Source organism: Schistocerca piceifrons, chromosome 4, assembly GCF_021461385.2.
Source record: "Schistocerca piceifrons isolate TAMUIC-IGC-003096 chromosome 4, iqSchPice1.1, whole genome shotgun sequence".
In the NCBI taxonomy this organism is placed as follows: domain Eukaryota; kingdom Metazoa; phylum Arthropoda; class Insecta; order Orthoptera; family Acrididae; genus Schistocerca; species Schistocerca piceifrons.
In genome coordinates, this window is record NC_060141.1 from 308,220,896 (window position 1) to 308,244,550 (window position 23,655).

At 38.0% G+C, this 23,655-nt stretch overlaps 1 protein-coding gene across 1 annotated transcript in view; it reads right to left on the reverse strand.

The window, feature by feature from the left end:
* Nucleotides 1–274: 274 nt before the first annotated feature.
* The window catches only part of LOC124795810 (ecdysone-induced protein 78C), a 165,918-nt gene continuing 142,537 nt past the window's right edge, over nucleotides 275–23,655 (reverse strand). Inside the window, exons 4-8 of the mRNA XM_047259892.1 lie at nucleotides 20,472–20,628; nucleotides 12,396–12,553; nucleotides 10,145–10,324; nucleotides 7,737–7,931; nucleotides 275–884 (exon numbers count right to left, since the gene is read on the reverse strand). Of these exons, the coding sequence (XP_047115848.1) occupies nucleotides 7,740–7,931; nucleotides 10,145–10,324; nucleotides 12,396–12,553; nucleotides 20,472–20,628 (687 nt within the window). The 3' untranslated portion in view covers nucleotides 275–884; nucleotides 7,737–7,739. The remainder of the gene's footprint in view (nucleotides 885–7,736; nucleotides 7,932–10,144; nucleotides 10,325–12,395; nucleotides 12,554–20,471; nucleotides 20,629–23,655) is intronic.

The window sequence follows — 23,655 nt, forward strand, 5'->3', positions numbered from 1 at the left end:
ATTCCAACAGCTTAGAATAATACTCAGTATTAAACAACTACAGTTTTCTTGTTTGAACACATTATGTGATTGAATCTCTTTGTAGGACAAGCAAGCAAAGTCTAACATTTTCGACACTTCGTGATATGATCGGTTGGTTTACAGTAACTTACCCCAAGAAAGAGCTAGAGCCCACCCTTCCCACCCTATTCCTCAGATTTTATATTTATAAATATTTTATTTTTCAGTAATCATAATTATTATTTTAACATTTCTATTAATAAATATTTACAACTACACAACATCAAATATACAGTATATATATACTTTTCTTTAGAGAGGAATTGATATCTAGCAGATATTAAAATGCACAAAATGCATAGCCCTGCTAATCTTATACAATTATGATATGTTTCCATGCACAACAAACGTGAGCATTGTGTTCTTTATAAACACCTTGAAATAATAAATTAATTTTCAAAGAAAAAATCCAGGTCTGAGGTGTATAGGTATAGGAAATATAGGCCTATAGCTGCACCTAACAATAAAAATAGACTGTGTTGGGAGCATAGCTCTATTGCACCAGCACTAACCATTGAGCAAGAAGAGGAGAGAGAGCACAGTCGTGATAGTCAGCATTCCGTACCAGCAAGTTCATTTCTGGCACACTCACTGTGATCACTTCTAACTTGCTTCCACTTCTCGAAAATGTTGAAGATAGAGTACAGTAGATGAGTGATAAAAAGATTTCCAAATATTATTAAGAAATTATTTAACAATCTCACTTGTATGAACATGAAAAATGAATTAAAATAAACACACACAATGTGCATGACTTCCAACTGCCCAATCACAGTGAGTATCTATCACAAAAGTGCCTCGAATGGAGGAAGAGGCCAGAAAACCTGGAAAAAAAAGGAATAAATTATGAGTTAGCATTTGAAAAAGTAAATGCTTTTGTTATCATTTTAATTCATTACAATATAATATAAAATATGTCTATGATAAGGTAGCACCACATCAATAATAAGCACTTTCATTCATAGGAAAACAATTTTATTTAAATAATTTTGAAAACAACAACAATTAAAAGCAAAGCTGCAACAATTAACCATACCACCATATGGATGGAAGATAGGCAGGCAAGAAACAATAAAATCAAAATGTGTCGTTTATGGAGGAGGGTAGATTTTACCTTTGGATGTACTGTACAACATTCTGACATAAACAACCGAGATGAAGTAGTGGTTTTCCACATTTATTACTGTGGATATATAAATCATCTCGTCCACTCTTACATGTAATGAAATGAGGAGATTTTGCCTGATGCTTCTGAAAATATTGGATTAATGCTCACACTTCTTGTCACCAACAAGAATGTCAGTGACTGATATATTGGACAGATCGATTCATTTAAATGCTGAGACAAGACTAATTCTTACAAGGTAACGATTAAAATAGATTATTAAAACAGGAAGGGTACACATCAAAGATCTTGATTATGACAGGAATGAGGAAAAAAATCATGGTTATAGTGAAGAAAATTGAAGCAAAATGTTTAACCAATTGTCGTGAAGGGTATGTATGTACTGTTATGGATGACTGTTTCTGTAAAGTTTCTAACCTACATAGAAACCAGTTGCTGTATGTGAAAAACTGAGCAGGACTGAATACCACATCCTGTTGTGTAGTGTTGGTAAATACTAGTGTCCAAATCTTGGATTAAATATTTACTGTCTGCTTTGAAAGTTTCTAAAAGTTAAGGGTCTGCAACTGATTTGACATAACCTCAACAGGTCATCTGAAGAGCTCTGAAAAATAAACAAACCACTGAATATTCGTGTGGTGTCAAACTGAAGTACTTTCACTTGATTGTAAGTTGTACGAGATTGTTTGTGAGATGATGAAGACTTTGTATCATCAATTTTCCTGATAATTATTTATATGTTGAACACTTCAGAATGTGCTTAATATAAAAAAGTAATGTCTATAGTGAAAGAAAGTAAACATTGACGCCTCAGATGGAGCAGCAAAGGCCATACTATTCACAGATGACACTAGTGTGATAATGGGTGTACCAAAGCAAATGCTCCAAACTACTGATTAAGTAATAAAGAATATCCATACTTGGTTCATTGCAAACTGGTTGACACTAAATGTAAATGAAACAAATTATATGCACTTTGGGAAAATATGTCAAGATGTAATTCTTGATTTGTTGTTGGGTGACAAGGCCATAGACAGAATGGCATTAACAAAATTGCTGGGGATTCATGTAGATAAAATTTTAATTTTAAGCTGGCCGAAGTGGCTGTGCGGTTCTAGGCGCTGCAGTCTGGAACCGCGAAACCGCTATGGTCACAGGTTCGAATCCTGCCTCGGGCATGGATGTGTGTGATGTCCTTAGGTCAGTTAGGTTTAACTAGTTCTAAGTTCTAGGGGACTAATGACCCCAGAAGTTGAGTCCCATAATGCTCAGAGCCATTTGAACAATTTTTTAATTTTCATGACCATGTAATGGAACTTGTGCGGAAACTTAACTCAGCCTGTTTTACTCTTAGAATTATTGCAAATGTTTGTACTGCAGAGGGTGCCAGGTTGGCATATTTTGATTACTTTCAGTCTCTTGCATCATACAGAATAATATTTTGGGGTTCCACCACTTGCTGTCTAAAACAAATCTTTCTGTTACAGAAGAGAGCTATCCGAATAATAACACACAGTCATCCGCAGACACAATGCAAACTCTTATTCAACAAGCTTAAAGTCCTAAGAATACCTTCCCTATATATCTATACAAATGTGTTTTTTATGTTAGGGCCACCTTGCAGATTTTCAGACAAATGCCGACTTGCATAACTACAATACCCAAAAGAGCACAGCACTCCATATTCAGCAAACAAAAAAAACAGACACACAAACGCATGTGAGCCATATTGGTATAAAACTCTACAACAGACTGCCAGCCAACATCAGAAAGTTAGTAGATGAAAACAGATTTAAAGTAGAATTTAAAGAATTTTTACTTGAACAATGTTTTTACTCGGTAAATGACTATTTAGGAAAATAAATAATTCTTATAATGTTTATATCAAGGTAAAACTGAAAACACTGTCTTTCATCCCCTAAGGTTTCTGTTAATTTTGTATATCTGATGGATAGCTGTTGAGTGTGGTAAAATCTTTACTGAATTATTGTAGTGAATATAAGGGCTTCCTGTTTAGGAAAGACAGAAATAAAGCTTTAGAGCAAACAAACTATGCAGTTACAACACTGTTAGTACACATGTGTAAAAAGTTGTATTACTGTGTCTTGTATGACCAAGTACTATTCTTTGTACAGTTCTTTGTACAATTTTGTATGTTTTATTCTTTGTACTACATAATATAAAATTTTGTATGATCCTTTTCCATAAATTGTTTACCATAAATTGATGTACTTTTGGGCAACATCCATACAATATTTATTGTCTATGGATGGATAAATGAATAAATATAAATAAATACTATCTGAGGTCTCGGCCAATATCCAGTCAGCCACACTTTCAAATATGTGCATCGCCAGTTACACCGTTGCATTTCCTAGAGCTGCCAACATGGCACTGCCACAAATGATTACACAGCTGCCAATGACATGCAAGCATCCTTTCTCCAGAACTCCAGTGGCAGGTGTTCTTAAGTTTGAATATTCATGGACTGAGCCTGTTTTGTGTGTTTGCCAGTTGAATAACATGTTCAGACTTTCATCGTGGCCAGGGCTCAACCTCTTCAGAATAGACACTCTATTGAAGAGTGACAGATTTATAAATCTTTTGTATCTGTGTATATTTATAAATTCAAATCTACTGTTAGCAATTGACACTGCAAATACAGCAGCAAAGTTATATATTATTTTTACTATTTGATATCAGATGTAGAATAAATTAATATCTAAATTCTCTCTTCATGCACATCGCTCCTGTATCCCCTAAAGAACCACACAGCATGCAAAGGATGTCATAACACTATACTGTTGAAGTGCCAAAGGATCAGGCCTGACTGAGGAACAACATCGGTAAATGTGATCTGCCCTGTGCCATTTTTTGGATGCTTTCAAATCCAGAGAGGAGAGACCAAGTGGTCCCTGATAAAACACCCTGGGATCATCTATCAATTAACAGTTTCTGTATATGGAATTAGGGAGGAAGTGGAGAGGAAGCTGCAAAATGACATCATTGAACCTTTAGAGAATCCTTGGTTCTCTCATTTTGTCATTGTGAAGAAGGACAGCACACACTGTTTCTGTGTGACTACTGATGACTGGACAGAACCATGAAAAAAGATCTTGACCCATTGTCATGCGCTGATCACATCCTAGATTCTTTGGAAGAGGCAAAGTATTTCTCAGTCACTGATATGGAGGTGGGCTACACTTATACACCAACACGTATACTCCATAATGGTATTTGTGTTTAATAACAAGAGTGAATTTAGGATGAACTCAGCAATTCATGATCACAACACTAGAAGTAGAAATAATTTATGTATAAACCATGCATCCCTCTCCAGGGTTCAGAATGGAGTTTCATTTTATGGTGCAAAAATCTGTAATGGGTTACTGCTGGACCCCAAATAGGAAACAAAGTCCTCCAAATATTTTTAAATATTTGGGGACTTTCAATTTTCTGTCTGATATCCAGCAGCATCCCATTACAGATAAAGTGAAAGAATATCTCATTATCCATTCCTTCTATAATTTATCAAAATATTTGGAGTCAGGAATGTAAATATCATGTAAGCATAAAATCTGTATTACATAGATCCTGATTTGTAGGTATATAGACAGCTGATGGCAGGTTTGGGTAAAGTTACATAAATGCAGTGTTTAAAGTATCAGTTGAAAACAGCAGCTGGGTAGAGTTGGAGGAGAAGCAGAGATTTTTTTAAAAGTGGCTTTTTCTCTTGTAAAATGCATATATAAAGTAGTTTAGAAGTAACTGTCAGTTTGATGAGTAGATCAGTGCTAGTCGTAATTTATTGTTAGTATACTTCACAGAGGTAGCGAGTTATGGTCACTTTTGCCTGTTGATGTAGAATTCAACTTTTTCTACTTCCCTGAAGCCTTTCCATGACTGGATTTATGGCACACAATTTATGAATGAATGAATGGATACATACAGTGTCTCCCTTATTTCAAGTACCTTGTGTTGTCTTGTTTCATTTATTGCACAATGCTTTTATGACATTAACTGAATTTTCTTTTGTTACTTGACAAAACATGACAACAATATTAAATAGGAAACTCATATTTCAGAACCACAGCAAAGTGTTTCCTATTTAATATTAGAATACTTTTACTTATGTCATATCTTTATCAGATTTCCATTTCTCCTCATTACCCTGAATGACAGTAGCAATAAAGTGCAAGATGACCTAACATACTTCTTAATATGAGATTGTGTTTCCTGATTTTTCCCTTTATTATTTCTACTTGGGTTTTGTAGATAGTGTTAGGTATTTTCCTATCTCTGTACTTTATCTGCACTCTTTCCAGGTTTTCAAAATACATTTACCACTTTACACTGTTATAAGACCAAAATTGATATGCTGATCTTTGCCCACAAATTCCATGTAGGTACCCTATTTTATTTTCTATTTTTTTTAAAATCTATTTCATATGTTCCGAGCACCAAACCACAATTACCACCTTGGTTCATTTACTTTTTATAAAGCAAGTTTAGAAGTATGAATTGCTAGACTGTTGTCTCTTGTATGTGAACAAATGAATAATACCATCAGTTGTGTATCTGTACTTATTATTCATTTAATTGTGGCCAGTTTTGGTGGTCCATTCCACCATTGTCAGGACCATAGATACAGTAAAAAATGCAGCATCTTAATATTGATATTAACTATTATGGAATGATTTATGTTAATTATGCTGCACCAAATGATATTACCTCTGTTTGTGTTACCAGCAAAACCCTAAATGCGTAATGAAACATGTGTAGTTCACTTAGACTAATTGAATCATATAGTAGAAACATCCAAATAGGACAGGAAAAATATATTAATGCATTGTTGCATCTAACTGTTTATGACATTCTGCACACTTCATCCAGTACTATGTTTTCACTAAGAGCCACCGGCATTGAGTTAACATATTTTGTGGTAACCTGTTACTTCTGGGGTCACAGTTTTACATTTCATTGTACAGATAGGACTCCTTACCCAATTCATTTTTTGCCTATTCTGTTCAAAGTGGGAGAAATGTCTCAGTTAGTCACGTGTAACACTGCATTAACATATTGTATCTATCCTATTTGGATGTTTCTACTATATAACTCAAACAATGGAAACTCCAGGTAGGAGCATCAACAATGTAGAAAAGACAGATTGCTACTTACATTAAAGATAACACACTAAGCATCGGGCAGGCTCAGTTAAAACCCAGTTACACATAAGCCTTTGGCCTCAGCCTTCATTGGAAAAAGAGAAACACACACCATTCATTCACACAAGCAAGCACACCTCACACACATATGACTGCCAACTCCAGCAGCTCAGGCCAGAATGTCCAAGCTGCTGGAGTTTGCAGTCATGTGTGCGTGAGGCTTGTCTGCTTGCTTTAATGAATGGTGTCTGTTTTTCTTTTTCCAATGAAGGTTGAGGCTGAAAGCTTTATGGTAAATAACAATCTGTAATTTGTCTTGTCATACACTACTATTTAATTCAATTTGTCTAACTGAATTATACATGTTTCATTACATATATGTACCTTACTCAATATATGAGACAGGCAGCTCCTACCGAGCAGTTCATCTATTGTTTTACCCATTTGGATTTCAACAATAAATATGAATGTTACAGTGGAACAGGATTTGTAATTATGCTCCTTTTAAGGTTTTAGGACTTCGCTGGTAACGCTAAAATATGTAATTTTATTTGGTTCAGTATAATATTAGCTAACACAAGTCCGTCCCATAATACACTGTACAAAATAATTAAAGGATCACTTATTCAGAACCCCATAATTGGCCTCCATTGTGGCACAGAAGTTTTAAATTTGTCTCAGAGGTGCCTACAAACTTCCTCTATAATGCTGAAAAATTATGGAGCCCTATGACATTATCCTTGGGTTCAGTGATACTTCAAACAGTAATGTACCAGCACATGTGAAAAAGAGGCCAGATTTCAGAAGTTCATATGAGGTGTAAGGTGGGTTCATGATGTCATACTGGTACCAAAATTCACCACAATTCTGCCCAGTGTCACTGTGGATGTGTCACAGAATGCGAAGGTCATCACAAATTTCACCCTGCCTTTTGATGCCTCTGCAATGGAGGTCACCCAACATTGATATTATGCAGTTGTCTTGAAAGTGGCCAAGGAAAATATTTCAAACACACCACTGCTCAGAATCAACATGAGACCACTTCAGTGTAGCATCTATCATAGTCAGAAAAGGTGTAAATACAACAAAAAAATAAACTCAGCCACAAGGATGCTTAGTTCTGAGAAGCATTCTTGAACAATAACTTAAAGCAACATGTAATACACAGTAATGAAATGACCTTACTATTAACAATGTCTTCAAAATATAATGAAATGTGACTGAGAACAAGTTTGTTTTGGAAGAAGTAGAGAGTAAAATTAAGGAGAAAAGGACAACAACTAAAAATGAAATGTATAAAAAATGTTAATTCAATACAAACCATAAAGTTAGTAAATATATCTGGTGTCAGAAATGTACTGAAAGTAGAAGCAATGAAATCATACCTTCTACTGTAGATCCTCCTCACATTTTGGAATGTCAAATATCTCTGCAAAGAGGGGAGGCAGCCTCAGTTTTGTCCAGTTGAGGCGAAACCATTCGAGGTGTGTTGAATGTTTAACACCAAGATTTCTTAGTTCTGGCAGCTTCACAAGCAGACTTGCAAACAACTGTGGATCACTTGCATGATTTCGCCCAATCTGGAAAAACATAAAAATAGTAATAAATAAAAATAGAAATAACCTCATTTTATATGATGCTATTAAAAATATTTTCTCAATCAGTATATCAAATGTTTAAAAGATTTACAGTACTACTTTTCCAAGCCTTTTCCTTCTGCTGCCTTTCTCTGAATATTTCATTTGTCTGCTCCACAAAATTGAGGTTCATGAAAATCACAGTTTAGCAGATGGAGAAAATTGAGCACTGGAGTTGTGTCAATCACAACATAAAACAATTTAAAGGCTACCTGACATTGTCAGCAGGGGAATGATTTCTTACTATGAAAAATATAATCTACTTTTTAGAGAAGTTTTATTTGCCCAGACTGCAGTATTTACATGTATAGACTACTAGTTTTGGCAAATTTTAATTGCCATAGAAGTGTTGCATGACTGCTTTCACAACTTAGGAGTGCAGAAAAACATTGAAATAAAGTGTGGCCAAGATTGGGAACAGCCTTGAGAGTGAAATTGTGAGAAGGATGCCAGTTCCCGAGTCACACACCAGCTCACACAAGACAGAGAATTTCCACACTGTACTGGAAGGCTTGGTCAGCAATGTCAAGAGGAGAAAAATGTTTGAGGAGTCTTTGAGCTGGGATATGGATGAGGAATGAAGGATAAGTTGGTGTGACAGTACAGAAGCAAGAGAATACAGGGGCTCATCCATCCATTACCAACGACTGCCTTCTGACACTGTGAGAATATTGCTTCGGCTATGGCAACACACAGTTATCTGTCAATGCAGACATTGCTCTGGACCCTTAATAGCTGCGGATCACCAAGCAGAGTGGCCGACTCACATTGCACAGCTCTGAAGCGACGCATCATCTCCACCCACTGCCTGCCAGTATCACCACCACATAACAAATGTATTTGAAGAATGGTGAGATCATTCATTCCCCTTCCTTCCCCTTACTAACAGATTTGTGTACATGCCATGTCAAACTGGCCCTGAGATTTGCTTTTTTTCCTTGTGTGTGTGTAAAAGTTATTGAAATAAATGCAGTCATTTCATGTTTTATTCCTCTAAACAGTCTGTTCCATTGCTTATCAATCCGCTAGTTTCACAACCTTTTGCGTTTGATTTCGTTTAGTTATTGATATCACTTAATTATTGGCTCTCAACACGGCACAATCTCTTTAGTCATCTGCATGTCATTTCGTGTCAGAGAAAGAGAATAATTCTCAGTTCACTATACTATGTACTGCACTGTTACCTAATCATTTTGTTGTTTTGTTTTGTTGTAGGGTGCAAAAAGTTACCTAATCATGAATGTATAGGACTCAACTCACTGGAACCAATGCACCAGTTAGCGTGAGTATAGCTGGCATCAGATGTCAATACACTCAGTATTAGTAACACCTTATGTACCAAGTGTATCTTATCAGTAACTGTTGTGAATGTTTACCACAATTATGTTTTTATTACTTGATGGGTAATACTACACTGGTGTTGGTTCCAGTGAATTGAGCTCATATGTTCATGACTAGATGACAGTGTTCTATGTAGAGCAGCACAATGTTTGGTTTATGCAGATGATCTGAAGATATCAATTAAAATTTTCTGAAACTAGTAGTCCACGTATGTAAGGAGTGCAGTCTGGGCAAATAAAACTTCTCTGACAAGAAGATTACATTTTTTTAAAACAGGGTAAAACAGCAAATTTTAAACATATAGGTTGCTACTAACCATATTGTGGAAGCGTTGAATTGCACATAGGCACTTTAATCAGACCACAGTGGCCAGAGGTTGTGGCCATGTATGCGTGAATTGTGCTTTTGCGAATGTGAGTGTGCTTTCTATCTCTGAAGGAGGACATTTTTGTCCAAAAGATTAAATGTTCAGCAGTCTTTTCATTGTGCCTGTCTCCTTTATGTGGTAAACAACAATGTATCCTTTTCATAATATGTTGTTATTTCATCATGGACTTACGTATAAAACATTTTTCAAAATTAAAGCTTTCTGTAGAATTACACTACATTAGCAAAAAGAAGAGCAGTGAGAAAAGAACGCTGTGAATCAAAGTGTCATAGTCTTCTCTTATAGTTGTTATAAGCAAAATTCAGAAGCTGCTGATCTATTTCTAAGTTTATTTTCTTTGTGAGGTCAGTCTCTCTCTCTCTCTCTCTCTCTCTCTCTCTCTCTCTCTCTCTCTCTCTCTCTTGGAAAGATTAAAATTTACTCATACCTGGACTTTGAGGGCATCAATAAGCCGGTCTTGGTGGTGCTCAACTGCTTTGATATCAGTTATACCAGTGCGATCAGCAGTTAGGAGCACTACGGCTGAAAACAGCCCAAGCTCTGTATCATTTAGAGCAAGCGCATTGAATGTCGATGCAAAATGAAATACTGAGGTAACGAAGTCAACCTGTAGAAGGGGCACAGTCACATGAGATACATTTACTATGATAAACATTCACTATATTGTAGACAGGGTACAGGACAAAATTGTTCTTTACAGTAAAATCTATATAAACTGAGGATGACATGAAAATTGAAGTGTTCAAATGAATGTGGTACAATATCTTTTTTAAAGAAACAGTAGCAGAAGGCAAAATGAAGAAGGTGGTTAAAAAACAGAGGAGGGGGCCAAAAGAGAAAGATATAGGTTTATGACTCACTCACTATGCATTCTATTGAGTAAAAAAATGCGATTTTGAGACTTATGAAATTTTCTGCCCATACATCTGTAATTGGATACAGTGAACATGTATGTATTACTGTCTACATTTGTTAGTACAGTGTTGTGGAATGAACAAGTTAGATGTTGAGAACCTGAATAAGTTCTTCTAACTCAGGATTTTTCTATCAGTAATCATGTTATATCAGTGTGGAGGTTCCTGAACTAAATACTTGGCTACAAAACTGGAAGTTTTGTTCTCAGTTGTAAATAAATAGTTGCAGAAAATGCTGTACAATATGGCATGTACAACTAAATTTAACAAAAGTGGTAAAAATTTCTAGCAAATTATGTAAAAAGAATTTTTCACATTTGTTTGCTTTGGTAACATAATTTACCATAGGAAGAACAAAGAGTTATTATTGATCAAGTAACATACTGAATACAATTTACACATCTTGCAGTTATAATATTATAACACTAATTGGCATAGGTTTCCTTGTGTACAAACATATCACTATTGTCACTTTTTTGAGAAAATACTGAATTAGTAATGCACTTGATTGATAGTATGTTTTCATGTTTGTGACTGAAATGATAATTGCATTTTCTGCTCAATATTTTGGCAACTAGCCTAATCATTGTAATTATTTGTACTCAGAGAAACTGAAGAAGATGACTAGTTTGTTTATCAAAATACTATAGCCAAAATACAATCATCAATTCAGAATCCTGAAAGTATACCTCAGGTCAATCATATAAAGAAAACCCCTAAAAATTCATAATGTATTTTATGTTAATTAAGTGAATTTATAGTAGCGTTTTAACATTTGATGGTCATTAATATTTCAAATGTCCTGCTGCACAGAGCTTTAGTAAGTAAACAAAAATTGTAGATAAGACAATATACAATATTGCAAGCTTTGGTGTATCTATAACATATTTTTTGTGGCACTGATGAACATTTATGGTTGTAGGTGTACACTGAGTGAGTATTTTATCATGTTTCATAAGTAGGATGAGAGAAAATAGTACGGTTTCACAGAAGTCATATATTTTTGTTGTCTGTATAATAGGATCTTCATTATGCAATCTGTCATACTGAGTAACTTAATGCTATAACACAAAATAAAATACGTAAACTGAAAAAGCTGATTATAAACATTAAATATTGAAAAAAATTAACTAATTTAAACATATGACCCAAACAGGCTATATTTAAAAAAATATTATGTTTGATGATGTTGATGAGATCATCATCATCATATGTATATTCTACCTACATTTTCATGGTTCCTTTAATCACAGATAACAGAACTGTATTCTGCATGTATTGAATCACACTAAACAGCTCTGTGAACATTAAGTTAAAATGTAGAAACTGATACTGAGATGTGATTTATTTCATTAAATTTAAATAACGAAATCTGACATTTGTGAACTGAAGGAAAGTGAGGTGTTTTAGCATTGAGTCAAGAAATGGTATTAGCTCTTTGTTTTATCAGCTATCTCTACAATCATACAGACCTTAATAGTGATTTACTTCTCAACATGATTGCTCAACGTAAATATGTCACCATGATATATACTATAATGGTTTAAAACTATGACAGAAAGGAATGAATGAATGAATGTACAGGTAACTGCAGAGGAAGAGTTGAAAGCCCAGAGGAACATCAAGAGGGAAAAATGAGAAAGAAGTGAGAACAGTGAGCTGAATTTTAGTAGCAGATAACAAAGTCAACTGTATTCTTCTTTGTATCTTGTTACTGACAGATGCATGTAAAAGTTTCCATAACATGGAGATGATTTTACTTACATCATACATCACTTCCATCTGCTGCTTAGTAATGTATGTTCCATCTGAGAAGGTGAGTGAAGAGTCAGATGTTAGCCGAGAAACATGAGTTAACCATATTTCAAAGAAACCAACTTTGATAAGTATTAGCTGATCATCTTGACTCAGATCACAGAAACCTGCACACACAACAGTATTTTAATTAGTATCAAATATTAGATATTTCATTCATAATCCAGTAACCTGTTTTAAATAATAAATAATTATATTTTATCAGAGATTACTGTGAGACAGTAAATTAGCTCAAAATGGGACTAGTGAAGAAAAAAGTGGTGGGAATTAAGTCTGTAAATATCATTTAGTGGTACTGATCAATGTTCATTCCTTACCAACAATATGTATCAACAACAGCCATTGTTATATCAGTTTGTTACTGTCATACATCACAAACACATTCAGCTCCTCTGGTGCATGGCATTCTTCAATGGTCAGAAATTAGGGAAAGTCATGCTGCACTCTTGGTTGCCAACAGTTTGCAAAAAGTCTGAGAGCTGATCAGTTCTTTGTCATCTATTCCAAGGAGTTCAAGGGTACATCTCCAATTACTCATTTATAGTTATTGTTGAATCTTGTGAATAAATATACACTTATTGTTATAGATTGTTTCAGCTAATATGGCACAGGATCATAGCAATAATGAAATTGTATGCTATCAAGTGGTAAAAAACTGACATTGTCAGTGTGAAAAATGCTAACATGTTTATTGAAAAATGTGGGAAAATGGTCATGTTGGTAATATTCCTGCTCCTTGGTACTGCACCATTTCATGACAGTTCAGTGAAATGACTAACAATCCCTGTCTCCTTATTTTAATCATAAGGGTAACTATAATCATAACAGAAGTTTTGACTGTGTCAAGAAGAATACCATTTTGCTTTGTAGAAGTGTTATTGTGATGAAGATGCAGGTGTAATGCATGCTGCCAAATGAAGTTATATGCAGTATTAAAATAATACAAACATGAAAATGTGAACACAGTATTCCTCAGAAATTATCTTCAGCAGTAAATGTTATGTTACTGGATGGTCGGTCAGTTACATACACTCAATAGCCTAGTACTATAAACTAGATTTTATCATGTTGTGAACTGCTAGAATAAACATTAGTAGAATTTAACAAGTTGGTTTTGTATATGGGCAAATATATCCAATACTGAATACGATTACAGCCTCTCATACCAGTGAACAAAAACATAAAATTCAAAGATCAGAAACACTTCAAGAACAAATGAGATACTGGAAATATCTTGCATAATCTCTTTTACTGACACTTGTTTATTCACTGACTATGCCATTTTGTTCTGACCTAAGCTTCAATTAGCTCCTGGTTTTAGTTTTCTTCATTGTAGTAGCTTGCCCCCAATGTCACTCCACATTTCTTCAATGACACTATTTCTTCTTCCTTAAATAATTTTCTTCAGCTTCCTTCCCATATATTTCTTATGTCTGTGCCCGATGCATTAATCTCTTAATATTTACATGTACTTCTGATCTCTGATATGGCATACAACTTTTTTGCATTTGTATCCGGTTCATTCAGTATATTCTGTATGTTTTTCACCTCAGGATTCTAAATAGGCTTAACAATTTGACATGATTTTTAACTGATGTTGATTTTCTCAGTTCTACGACAGCCTTCAGAAGTCTCAGGAATTTTCAAGCATTTAACAGAGACCTCATGATTAATTTAGTATATTGTGTTTTCATGAGGGACCTTATCTTACTTGCCTTGAAGTTTCTGGGAAAGAGGCACTATACTTGGTGGGTATAATAACATGCAACCACTTTATGCAATGAAATGTATTTATTATGATACATTGATGCAAGTTTGTAATTTACTAATGATCACAATGGCGAGAGAAAACAGACTGAGTCAAAGATGATATCACTCTGAGCTCTGCGGCAGTTTAGTCAGACTATCAATGTCTCAAGGCTGGAGGCAGTGCGATGTTGCAGATCCTAGAGACCACATAGTGCCACAGGCAGTGAGGACAAAGCAGAGGTTGGCCTGGTTGAGAGAGAGGGATTGTTGGGTCCCACACTGTAGAGGAAGGGTGTGCGATAAGTGGGATGTGATAGAGAGGTGACTTGTTGTTGACAGAAGCCATTATGTTGTCTTTATCAGCATTGTGTGAAAGGAGGAGAGAAGAGTGATGTGGACAGTTGCTGAATCATTGAGTGTATGTGGAGCAGCAAGGAGAATGAACATGGTGCTGTCTCAGAGTTGAAGAGAGAGACCCTCAAAGCAAAATGCAGATATGTCAGCTGTGAAGATGGAAACACTGGGAGAAGAGCGAGGTGACAACAGTATACAGATTACACAGGAAGAGGGCACATTGTTCAGCAGGGAGTCATCAAATGGAGTACTGGCACCAGTGAATAAACAGGAAAAGGTGAACTTGAAAGACAACTGGTCATAGGTGAAGGCATGTCCATGGATGCCATCTCAGAACCGGATATTGACGAGGGTCCTTATGAAGGGGTCCAAGCAGAATTTAACTCAGTTAAGTGACATGGTCTGATGTTTCACATTGAGGCAAATATGTAAAGTGTTATTCATGCACTGAAGCAACCTGTGGGGCCAAAGTAAGGAAATTGTAATCCTGCCTGTACCATGTCATCTCAGAGTATAATGAACTATCATTGTTCTAGGTCTTGTGCATATGAACACTCACAGTATGGTTTGAGCATACAGAGGTGAAGTGCAGATGTTGGCAGTGTGTGAATGGACAAGCTTGACTAAGTTCAGGGAGCTTGGCAAGGAAAAGGAGGTCAGAGTCTTTGACAAACTCGGTAAGTAGTAGCAAAGGCTTAGGTCTCTGGTAACGGCTGCTGATTGATAAATGCAACATGGTATGATGTCAGATGGATTCCCTTGGTGATAACTTGACCAAGGAAGGTAACGCTAGCACAGCACAGTTGTGATTTCTCATGGTTAACCTCCCCATCACGGTCAGCAAGTACTATAAGGACCTGTGTTAAGTGATGAGAATATTGTCAAGATAGGTATAGCAAAAAGATAGGGGAAAAAGTATGGAGTCAATAAACTGTTGCCACATATGAGTGGTGTTCTTGAGGGTATATGGTGTAAAGCAGTATTAAAACAAGCCAAATGGCATAATGATAGCTTTTTTTGGTACGTTGTCTTTGTACATGGGGATTTGAATGCGCTTTGTGACAGTCAGTCACATTAAAAATCTAAGTGCTGTTGAGTAAAGAATTGTACGTTGGGAATAGGTTAGTTGTCCACAGTGATACAAGTATTGAGCTTGCAATATTCCTTAAACAACTGGCATTTAAGAGTCCATGAATGGCTGCTTTCATATGACACAGTTTTTTAGCGCTTAGGCATCAAGCCTTGTAACGGTCTGGGGGACACTCTGTAGTGGATAACCTATGGCAGGTACCATTTGCGATCACACCAATGAGAGAAGTTTGAGTACATGAGGGGAACACATACATATCAAGATGAGATAGAAGTACCTGAACGACAGTCTGAATGTCCTGAATTAAATGAAGAATGGTTGGAGGTGAGGGAGTGAGAGATGCGGAGGCAGAACCGGTGGCCATAAAGTGGAGAGGCTGTTGACCATGTGAAGATCACATGCCAGGTTGGCTGATGCATTGGCGATCAGCTAATGAAGAATATTGTTGTGTCAATCTTGTAGTGCCGAGTCCGATGCTCAGCTAATGAACTGATGAGCTTAGCTGTCAAATGGGAGCACTCAGGGGTAGTGTGAAATAGGGGGTTATACTGAACCATAGGTGGGAGACGGGGAGGGGGGAGGAGGGGCCAAGGAGCCAGGAAGGCATGTGTCAATTGCATGATAGAGTAAGGCATCCAAAAGCAGGTCGGGAGAGAGACCAAAATGCTTAAGGAAATCGATCCCGAGAATCAGGCCATCTACATCAGCAATATGCAGGCTTCAAGGGAACCGTAACTCTGGCACAAGGAAGAAGGCTTGAAGGAACACAAGGGTGAGGAATTACAATGGCATCCACCTGGTGTTGGCTAAAAATGTGAGGTTTCTGGTGTAGTCCAAGACATAGAGTCTGTTGCTGGGAGGAGTGATGTGAATAACAGTGCCCTGTAGCATCACCATGAGCCATGGCATCTAGATTGGCCCTTATGTTGAGTTTGGGAAGCTGCTGGGGAGTGATGGGTCCTTCCTGCATTGCCAAAGCTCATGTGGTACAATCACAGTGGATATGCAGGATATGGAGTGGAATGTGATGTAATTGAGCAGTCCCATGAGCTGTGTTGTCCACCAAGGCAAACCATGTTTTTGGGTCTCTCTGTGCAGCCAGGGAAGTTTGGGAAATATGTCTGCAGGAATATACTGCAGCAAAACAGGGTAGGGCATGGGCTGATGAGCTGATGGCAAAGGGGTAGATAGTTGAGGGGGGACACTGTCAGTGGCAGAATTGTGATGCAGAGCAGCAGACAAGGCATGCAGAGGATGCGGTGCGTCACTGAAGGCCTGTGAGGTTGGTGGGCGGGCCCTGTCCACACATCACACATGGCATGGTTGGTGTGGAAGGTAACCCAACCAGTGCAGATGGGTCAACTGTGGTCACCAGAGAGTGGTTCGGGAACTTTGTAGGAAACAATTTGGATGGGCCAGTAGAACATTGCACCATGTGCAGATAAACAGAATTCACAGGCTGCTGAAGCAGTGGAGATGGAGGCAGGTGAGGCAAGCTGATGAGGTGATGTGACTACACGCTTTAAATTATGTGGCACACAGTCTAGATAGGTTAAATGAAGCTGAGAACACATGTGTGGTTTAGAACATACTGGCATGAGTATCTGTGTTTTCACCATGGTGGTGTCGGACAGGTGAGGTTAGGCACTGGAACACCACTATGAAGTGAATGTAATTTGTACATGAATCTGGGAAATGTAATGAAGGCAGAGTTTGTGCTTTGCAGTCAAAGTGCTGGGAATGTAGAGTTCGAGTCACAATGCAGCAAGTGATCCATTGCTTACAGATCTTAGCATGAAACTGATAATGCATAACATGTCTTTTGTGAACAAAAGAAATATTTTGGGATCAGAAAAGAGTGAACATGGTGAATATAATGACACATGACCACTTTAGGTAATGAAACATATTTATCACAATGCACTGATATAAAGCTGTAACTCACTAACAGTCAGAATGATGAGAGGAAACAGACTGAGTCAAAGATTATGTCACTGACCATTGCAGCAGTTTAGTCAGACTTTCAGTAGTTGATCCGCAAATGATAGTCACCACAAACTAATAACAGGTAGAAATATAAATTTCATTTCTTTTTCATGATCAGTGCCGTTCTTGTCTATAGTTATTGCATGAATAATCTTGTTATTTGTGAGTTTTCTCCAGCAACTTGTGTCTGTCTTGATTGGACTTTATGTATGCCTTTCCCTTTGAACACCTATACATCTCATTCATATTTTCCTATTTCTTGCCTCTCAACTTTTCCTACTGAAGTTATCAATCACTCCTTTTATTTTCTACCCCTTAACATCCATCATTATCTTTACGCTTTAAAAATATATAAACTCATAGTTGTGAATCAGTTCTACAATTGATTCATGATTTTTTAAAATTATATCTCATATTGTGAAATTAGACCATCACATCAGGATACTTCAAACAGGCACATTTAAAATATACTCATATGAAGCTTTTGGCCACAGCCTTCAACAGTAAAGAGAGAGACACACAAAATTCACAAATCCATAAGCAAGCACACCTCACGCACACATGACTGCCAACTCCAGAATCTCACGCTGGATGTAACATCACATGGGATGCAAGCAGCAATCTGAAGGGGAAGGGGAAGAGAAAAGGGAAGGTGAAGGGAAAAGGGAAGGGACAGTACTGTACAGGTGGAGAGAGAGACAAACGCCGTCTAGTGGAGTGTGCAGGGCCTAGACCCCGAGAGGTGCAGTGTCAGGAGGTTGTGGGGCAGGCTGGTGGGAAAAAAAAGGAACACAAAATGAGAGGAGCAGGGAAAGACAGATGGATGCGTTGGCAGAGGGCTGCAGATAAGCAGGGTGGGAGGCAACAATGGGGAGGAGATGATAGGACACAGGGGGTGGAAACTGCTGGATGGAGGGTGTGGGGACAGTATCTTACCCTGAGGTTGGGGTCAGGATAATTATGGGGGTGCAGAATGTGCTGTAAGGATAACTCCCATCTCTGCAGTTCAGAAAAGCTGGTGGTGGAGGGAAGGATCCAGATGGCTCGAGTAGTGAAGCAGCCATTGAAATGAAGTGTGTTTTGTTCAGTTGCATGTTGTGCCACAGGGTGGTGTACTTTGCTCTTGGTCACAGTTTGGCAGTGGCCATTCCTGCTTGTGGACAGCTAGTTGGTTGTCATACCAATACAAAAAGCTCTACAATGATTGCAGCAGAGCTGATAAATGCCATGGCTGCTTTAACAGGTGGCCCAGCACTTGATGGGGTAGGATAACCTGTGACAGGACTGGAATAGGGAGTGCTGGATGGGTGAATTGGTCAGGTTTTGCACCTGGGTCTTCCAGAGGGATATGATCCTTGTGACAAGGGGTTGGGTTGAGAGTGGCATAGGGATGGACTAGGATGTTGTGGAGGTTGGGTGGGTGATGGAACACCACTTTAGGAGGGGTGGGAAGTATTTCAGGTAAGATGTCTCTCATTCCTGGGCATGATGATAGGTAACCAAAGCCATGGTGAAGGATGTGGTTCAGTTTTTCCAGTCCGGGGTGCTACTGGGTGATGAAGGGGGCACCCTATGTAGCTGGTTTTTGGGGTTGGTGGGAGGATTGGGATTGTATGGGAAAATGGCATGGGAGATCTGTTTGTGGACTAGGTCTGGGGGATAGTGCCTGTCTGTGAAGGCCTCGGTGAGACCCTCAGCATACTGAGCAAGGGAGTTTTTGTCACTGCAGATATGCCATACCTGGGTAGCCAGGCTGTCCCATCAGGGGTTGGGTTGCCTGTGAAAGCAGCCATGTCATTTGCAAGCTCTGCTGCAATAATTGTACCGCTTGTTATATTGGTATGACTACCAACTAGTTGTCCACCAGGATAAATGCCCACCGCCAAGCTGTTGCCTAGAGCAAAGTAGACCACCCTGTGGCACAACATGCAGCTGTACATAAAACACTTAATTTCAATGGTTGCTTCACTACCCAAGCCATGTGGATCCATCCCTCCACCTCCAGCATTTCTGAACTGCACAGAAGGGAGTTATCCTTACAACACGTTCTCCACTTCAGTAATCATCCTGGCCTCAACCTATGGTAACATGCTGCCACTCCATCCTGCACCCAACAGTTTCTACCCCCTATCATCCCATTTATTTGCAGGCCTCTGCCAATGCATCTACCCATCTTTTCCCACTCCTCTCATTTTTTGTTTCTTATCCCCCTCCCCCCCCCCCCCCCCCCCCCCCACCCCTCCCCTTGCCCCACAACCTGCTGACACTGTGCCTGTTGGAGTCTAGTCCCTGCACACTCCAACAGACAGCATTTGTCTCTCTCCCCTCTTGTACACTACTATCTCTTCCCCTTCCCTTTCCCTTCCCCACCCCTCCAGGTCTCACATGATGTTACATTCCGGCCTGTGGTGCTGTGTGTGTGTGTGTGTGTGTGTGTGTGTGTGTGTGTGTGTGTGTGTGTGTGTGTGTGGTTTCTACAATGAGAGCTCATTTATGTAAATCAAGTAAAATCAGTGGTCCAGTCCAGATTTGATTTTTAACAATTCTGAATTTATTATTATACCTGCTCCTGTTATAACAACTCCTTGTCCTGTAGTATTTAATAGAGTCTAAGTAAGTCAAGTTTTTATACATTTAGTACAGTCAAAAGTTTTTGCAAAGTGCAGATAATCTCCCCTGGACACATTTTACAACGCAGTACCTATACAATTTTATTGATGAAACTGAATACAGTTTTCTCTGAAGAGATCCTTTACAAAACTAAAGTTTGTTGTGTCTCATTGGGTCTTCATCTGAACAAGTGTGACAGTTATATATTGGTTTTTGCAACTGGCTTAAGAACCCACCTGGCACTCTTTTGGCAAACTCAACAACCCTTTGCACACTGGGTGTCACATGCTGAGCAAACTGCTGCCAAAGCCATACACGATGCTGTTCCAAAGACTCAGCGGTTGATGAGGCAACCTCAGATGTTTCCGTACTTGTTCCACCTGCCACAGAAACCTGAAACATAATAGTCAATGAGTTTTTCAAATGATACTAACCAGAATGCTGAGATAAATCATACAATTGTATAATGTGGTTTGCAATTTATTGCTTCATATTTATTGATGAGTAGATATACTTAGTTTGTTTGTTGTAATAGTTCATGAACAGTAAACATCAAGAAAATGATACATTCTATATAATTACTCTGCTGGTTTCTTTGTCATTAATACCACCATATGCTTTAAAGTTCTGGCAGATTTAATTCAATTGCTACAGCTTTTTAAACATTGATAGAGGAAGCTGTGCACAACCAGATGATTCATCTTCTACAGAAGAAAAATGATTAATGCTTTAATTTTCTCTATACATTTATATACTTCTCAAATCTGGTCATTAATTCTGGTGATTTTTATTCATTGCCAGCTCTCGTAGTGATTTCTACAACTGGCTGCCCTCAGTATCACTAGTGTTCTCTTATATTGTACTGGAAGTCTGGAAAAGAGGGTCTTGTATACAATTAAATATGTTATTACAGACATTTGAAGTATATGAAGTGTTAACCACCAGGCTGGGAGATCTTTAAGGTCTTACAAATAAATCTAAATTTCAAAATAAAGTTTTTTTTATGGTGTGACAGTTCACATAAAGGGTATAATGGGTATAAGTGCAGATACTTTTATGAATGATACCTTAATATGTACACACATCAGTGTGTTGCTTGTTCTTTCTCTGTGTTGAATACTCTTCCCACAAACATGCATCATAATTTACTACCTGATGTTTTCTACATGGTCATAACTGCACCACTAAGTAGAGTATGCCCGTCAGTATTGGCTAACTGTTTTGCATCCACGCGTTCACACTTTGATACCTGACCTGCTGCCTAGGAGAAAATAAGCATTAATGACTTGCTCTTGCCACATGTAGTTAGAGATACTAACCAATCTAAAAACATACTGTTCCTAACAGCTGTAATTATAAGTCAGCAAATAACATAAATACTGTTATAATGTTGTTCAGTAAACCATTCTCAGTCACTAATAAAAATATCTGCACTTATACCTGTTACATCCTGTGCAGTCCATACCTTTTTTTATTGTTTAATACTTGTGTTATTTGTTAGAGAGAGAGAGAGAGAGAGAGAGAGAGAGAGAGAGAGAGAGAGAGAGAGAGAGAGTGAGTGTGTGTGTGTGTGTGTGTGTGTGTGTGTGTGTAACAACTATTTTTTCAGTGGAATAATATTTGTTAGAGAGAGAGAGAGAGAGAGAGAGAGAGAGAGTGTGTGTGTGTGTGTGTGTGTGTGTGTGTGTGTGTGTGTGTTTTAAATGGTAATTGATGTGGATGAAATAGCAATACAGATAATATTCTTGTTAAAGTTTGTAGTAAACATTTCTGAAAAAGGTTGAGACTGCAAGTAAAATACAGTTGCACATCACATAACTGGATAGAAACTTTACAGTATTGCACTATTGGTCTTCGTATTGCATGTAGGGTTGTCAACAAGAAATAACACATCATACTGGGAACATGTTTATTAAGCAAATATGAAAATACAGATGCATCTGAACTGTGTGTCTAAGCAGAGAATATTCTTATTTATCCACACATAGAATGTTGTAGGAAATTATGTTATTCCATAAATAAGTAAGTCCTAAAAATCACAAATTGTAACTATTGAAAAATTGCATGTGTCAGATACTGAATCATCGATCCACATTCTGCCGGCTTTTTCAAAAATATTTGAAAAGGTTTTGTTCAGACATCTTCTTAAACATCTGTCTGCAAATAATATATTGTCCAAGTAACAGTTTGGTTTCTTTAAGGGTTCCAACATAGGAAAGGCCATTTAAACATGTTATATCCTAGCCAGTAATGCCACCCGAGCCCGCTGCCAAAAGGTTGGCAGTATCAAAGTCCGGACGCCGTCCGCATAAGCAGCGCCAGCGAGACAGCAAATCGCCGCAAGTCTGCGCGCGCCACCGCTGGCTTCTGGCTTCTTAAGCGCTGGAGTCGCGAGCGCTAGGACAGTTCTGTATTCGCCGCTCAGTTGTATACTCACCACCGAATTGTGTACTTGCTAGTCAGTTGTGTGTTCATCGCAGCAGAGTTGTTTGTTTGTCGTCAGCCGACGCTGACCTAGCTGCTCCGACTCGAACTAGACAGATCTCTGTAGACACGGAGTTCACTATTGTGTTTCTGTATCTTCGTCAATAAAGATAAGTACCGACTTTTATTTAATCAGAGTGTTTGGGTTTTCATCTTTCTGTTCACTGTTCCAGCGGACCGGTCGGCCCGCTATTAAAAGTGTGGCGGTGACTTCGTAAGCCGTTTCTACAGCGAATTGTTTGTCGCTACGAATGCCGCCACAAAAAAACAAATAATGGGAAAGTACTTAATTCATTAGATAACAAATTAGAGAGTACTGGCATTCTCTGCAACCTGTAAGAAGCCTTTGACTGTGTGAGTTACAGTATTCTCCTAAGTCAATTAGAATATTATGGTGTCACTGGCAGTGCTGCAAAATGGTTCAAGTCTTACCTAACAGGAAACAAAGGGTGTTGTTGGGAATTATGATGATGATGATGATGATGTTTGGATTGTGGGGCACTCAACTGTGCAGTTATCAGTGCCTGTACAAATTCCCAATGTTTTCTTAGTCCAATTTTGCCACTTGCATGAATGGTGATGAGATGATGAGGACTACACGAACACCCAGTCATCTTGAGGCAGGTGAAAATCACTGACCCCGCCGGGAATCGAACCCGGGACCCCATGCTTGGGAAGCTGTTGGGAATTAATCACATATGCCCTTCCTCAAGGTTCCATCATAGGTCTTCTGCTTTTTCCTGTGTACATTAATGACCTCTCATCTGTTACGTTGCCAGATGCTAAGTTTGCTTTGTTTGTAAGTTCGTTCTGTTTGAAGATGATTCAAACATTGCAATAAATAAGTAACGATTTAGAAATGGCTACTAATCAAATTTTCATCGACATTAATAAATGGTTTAAACCTAATTCACTGTCATAAAACTTTGAAAAGAC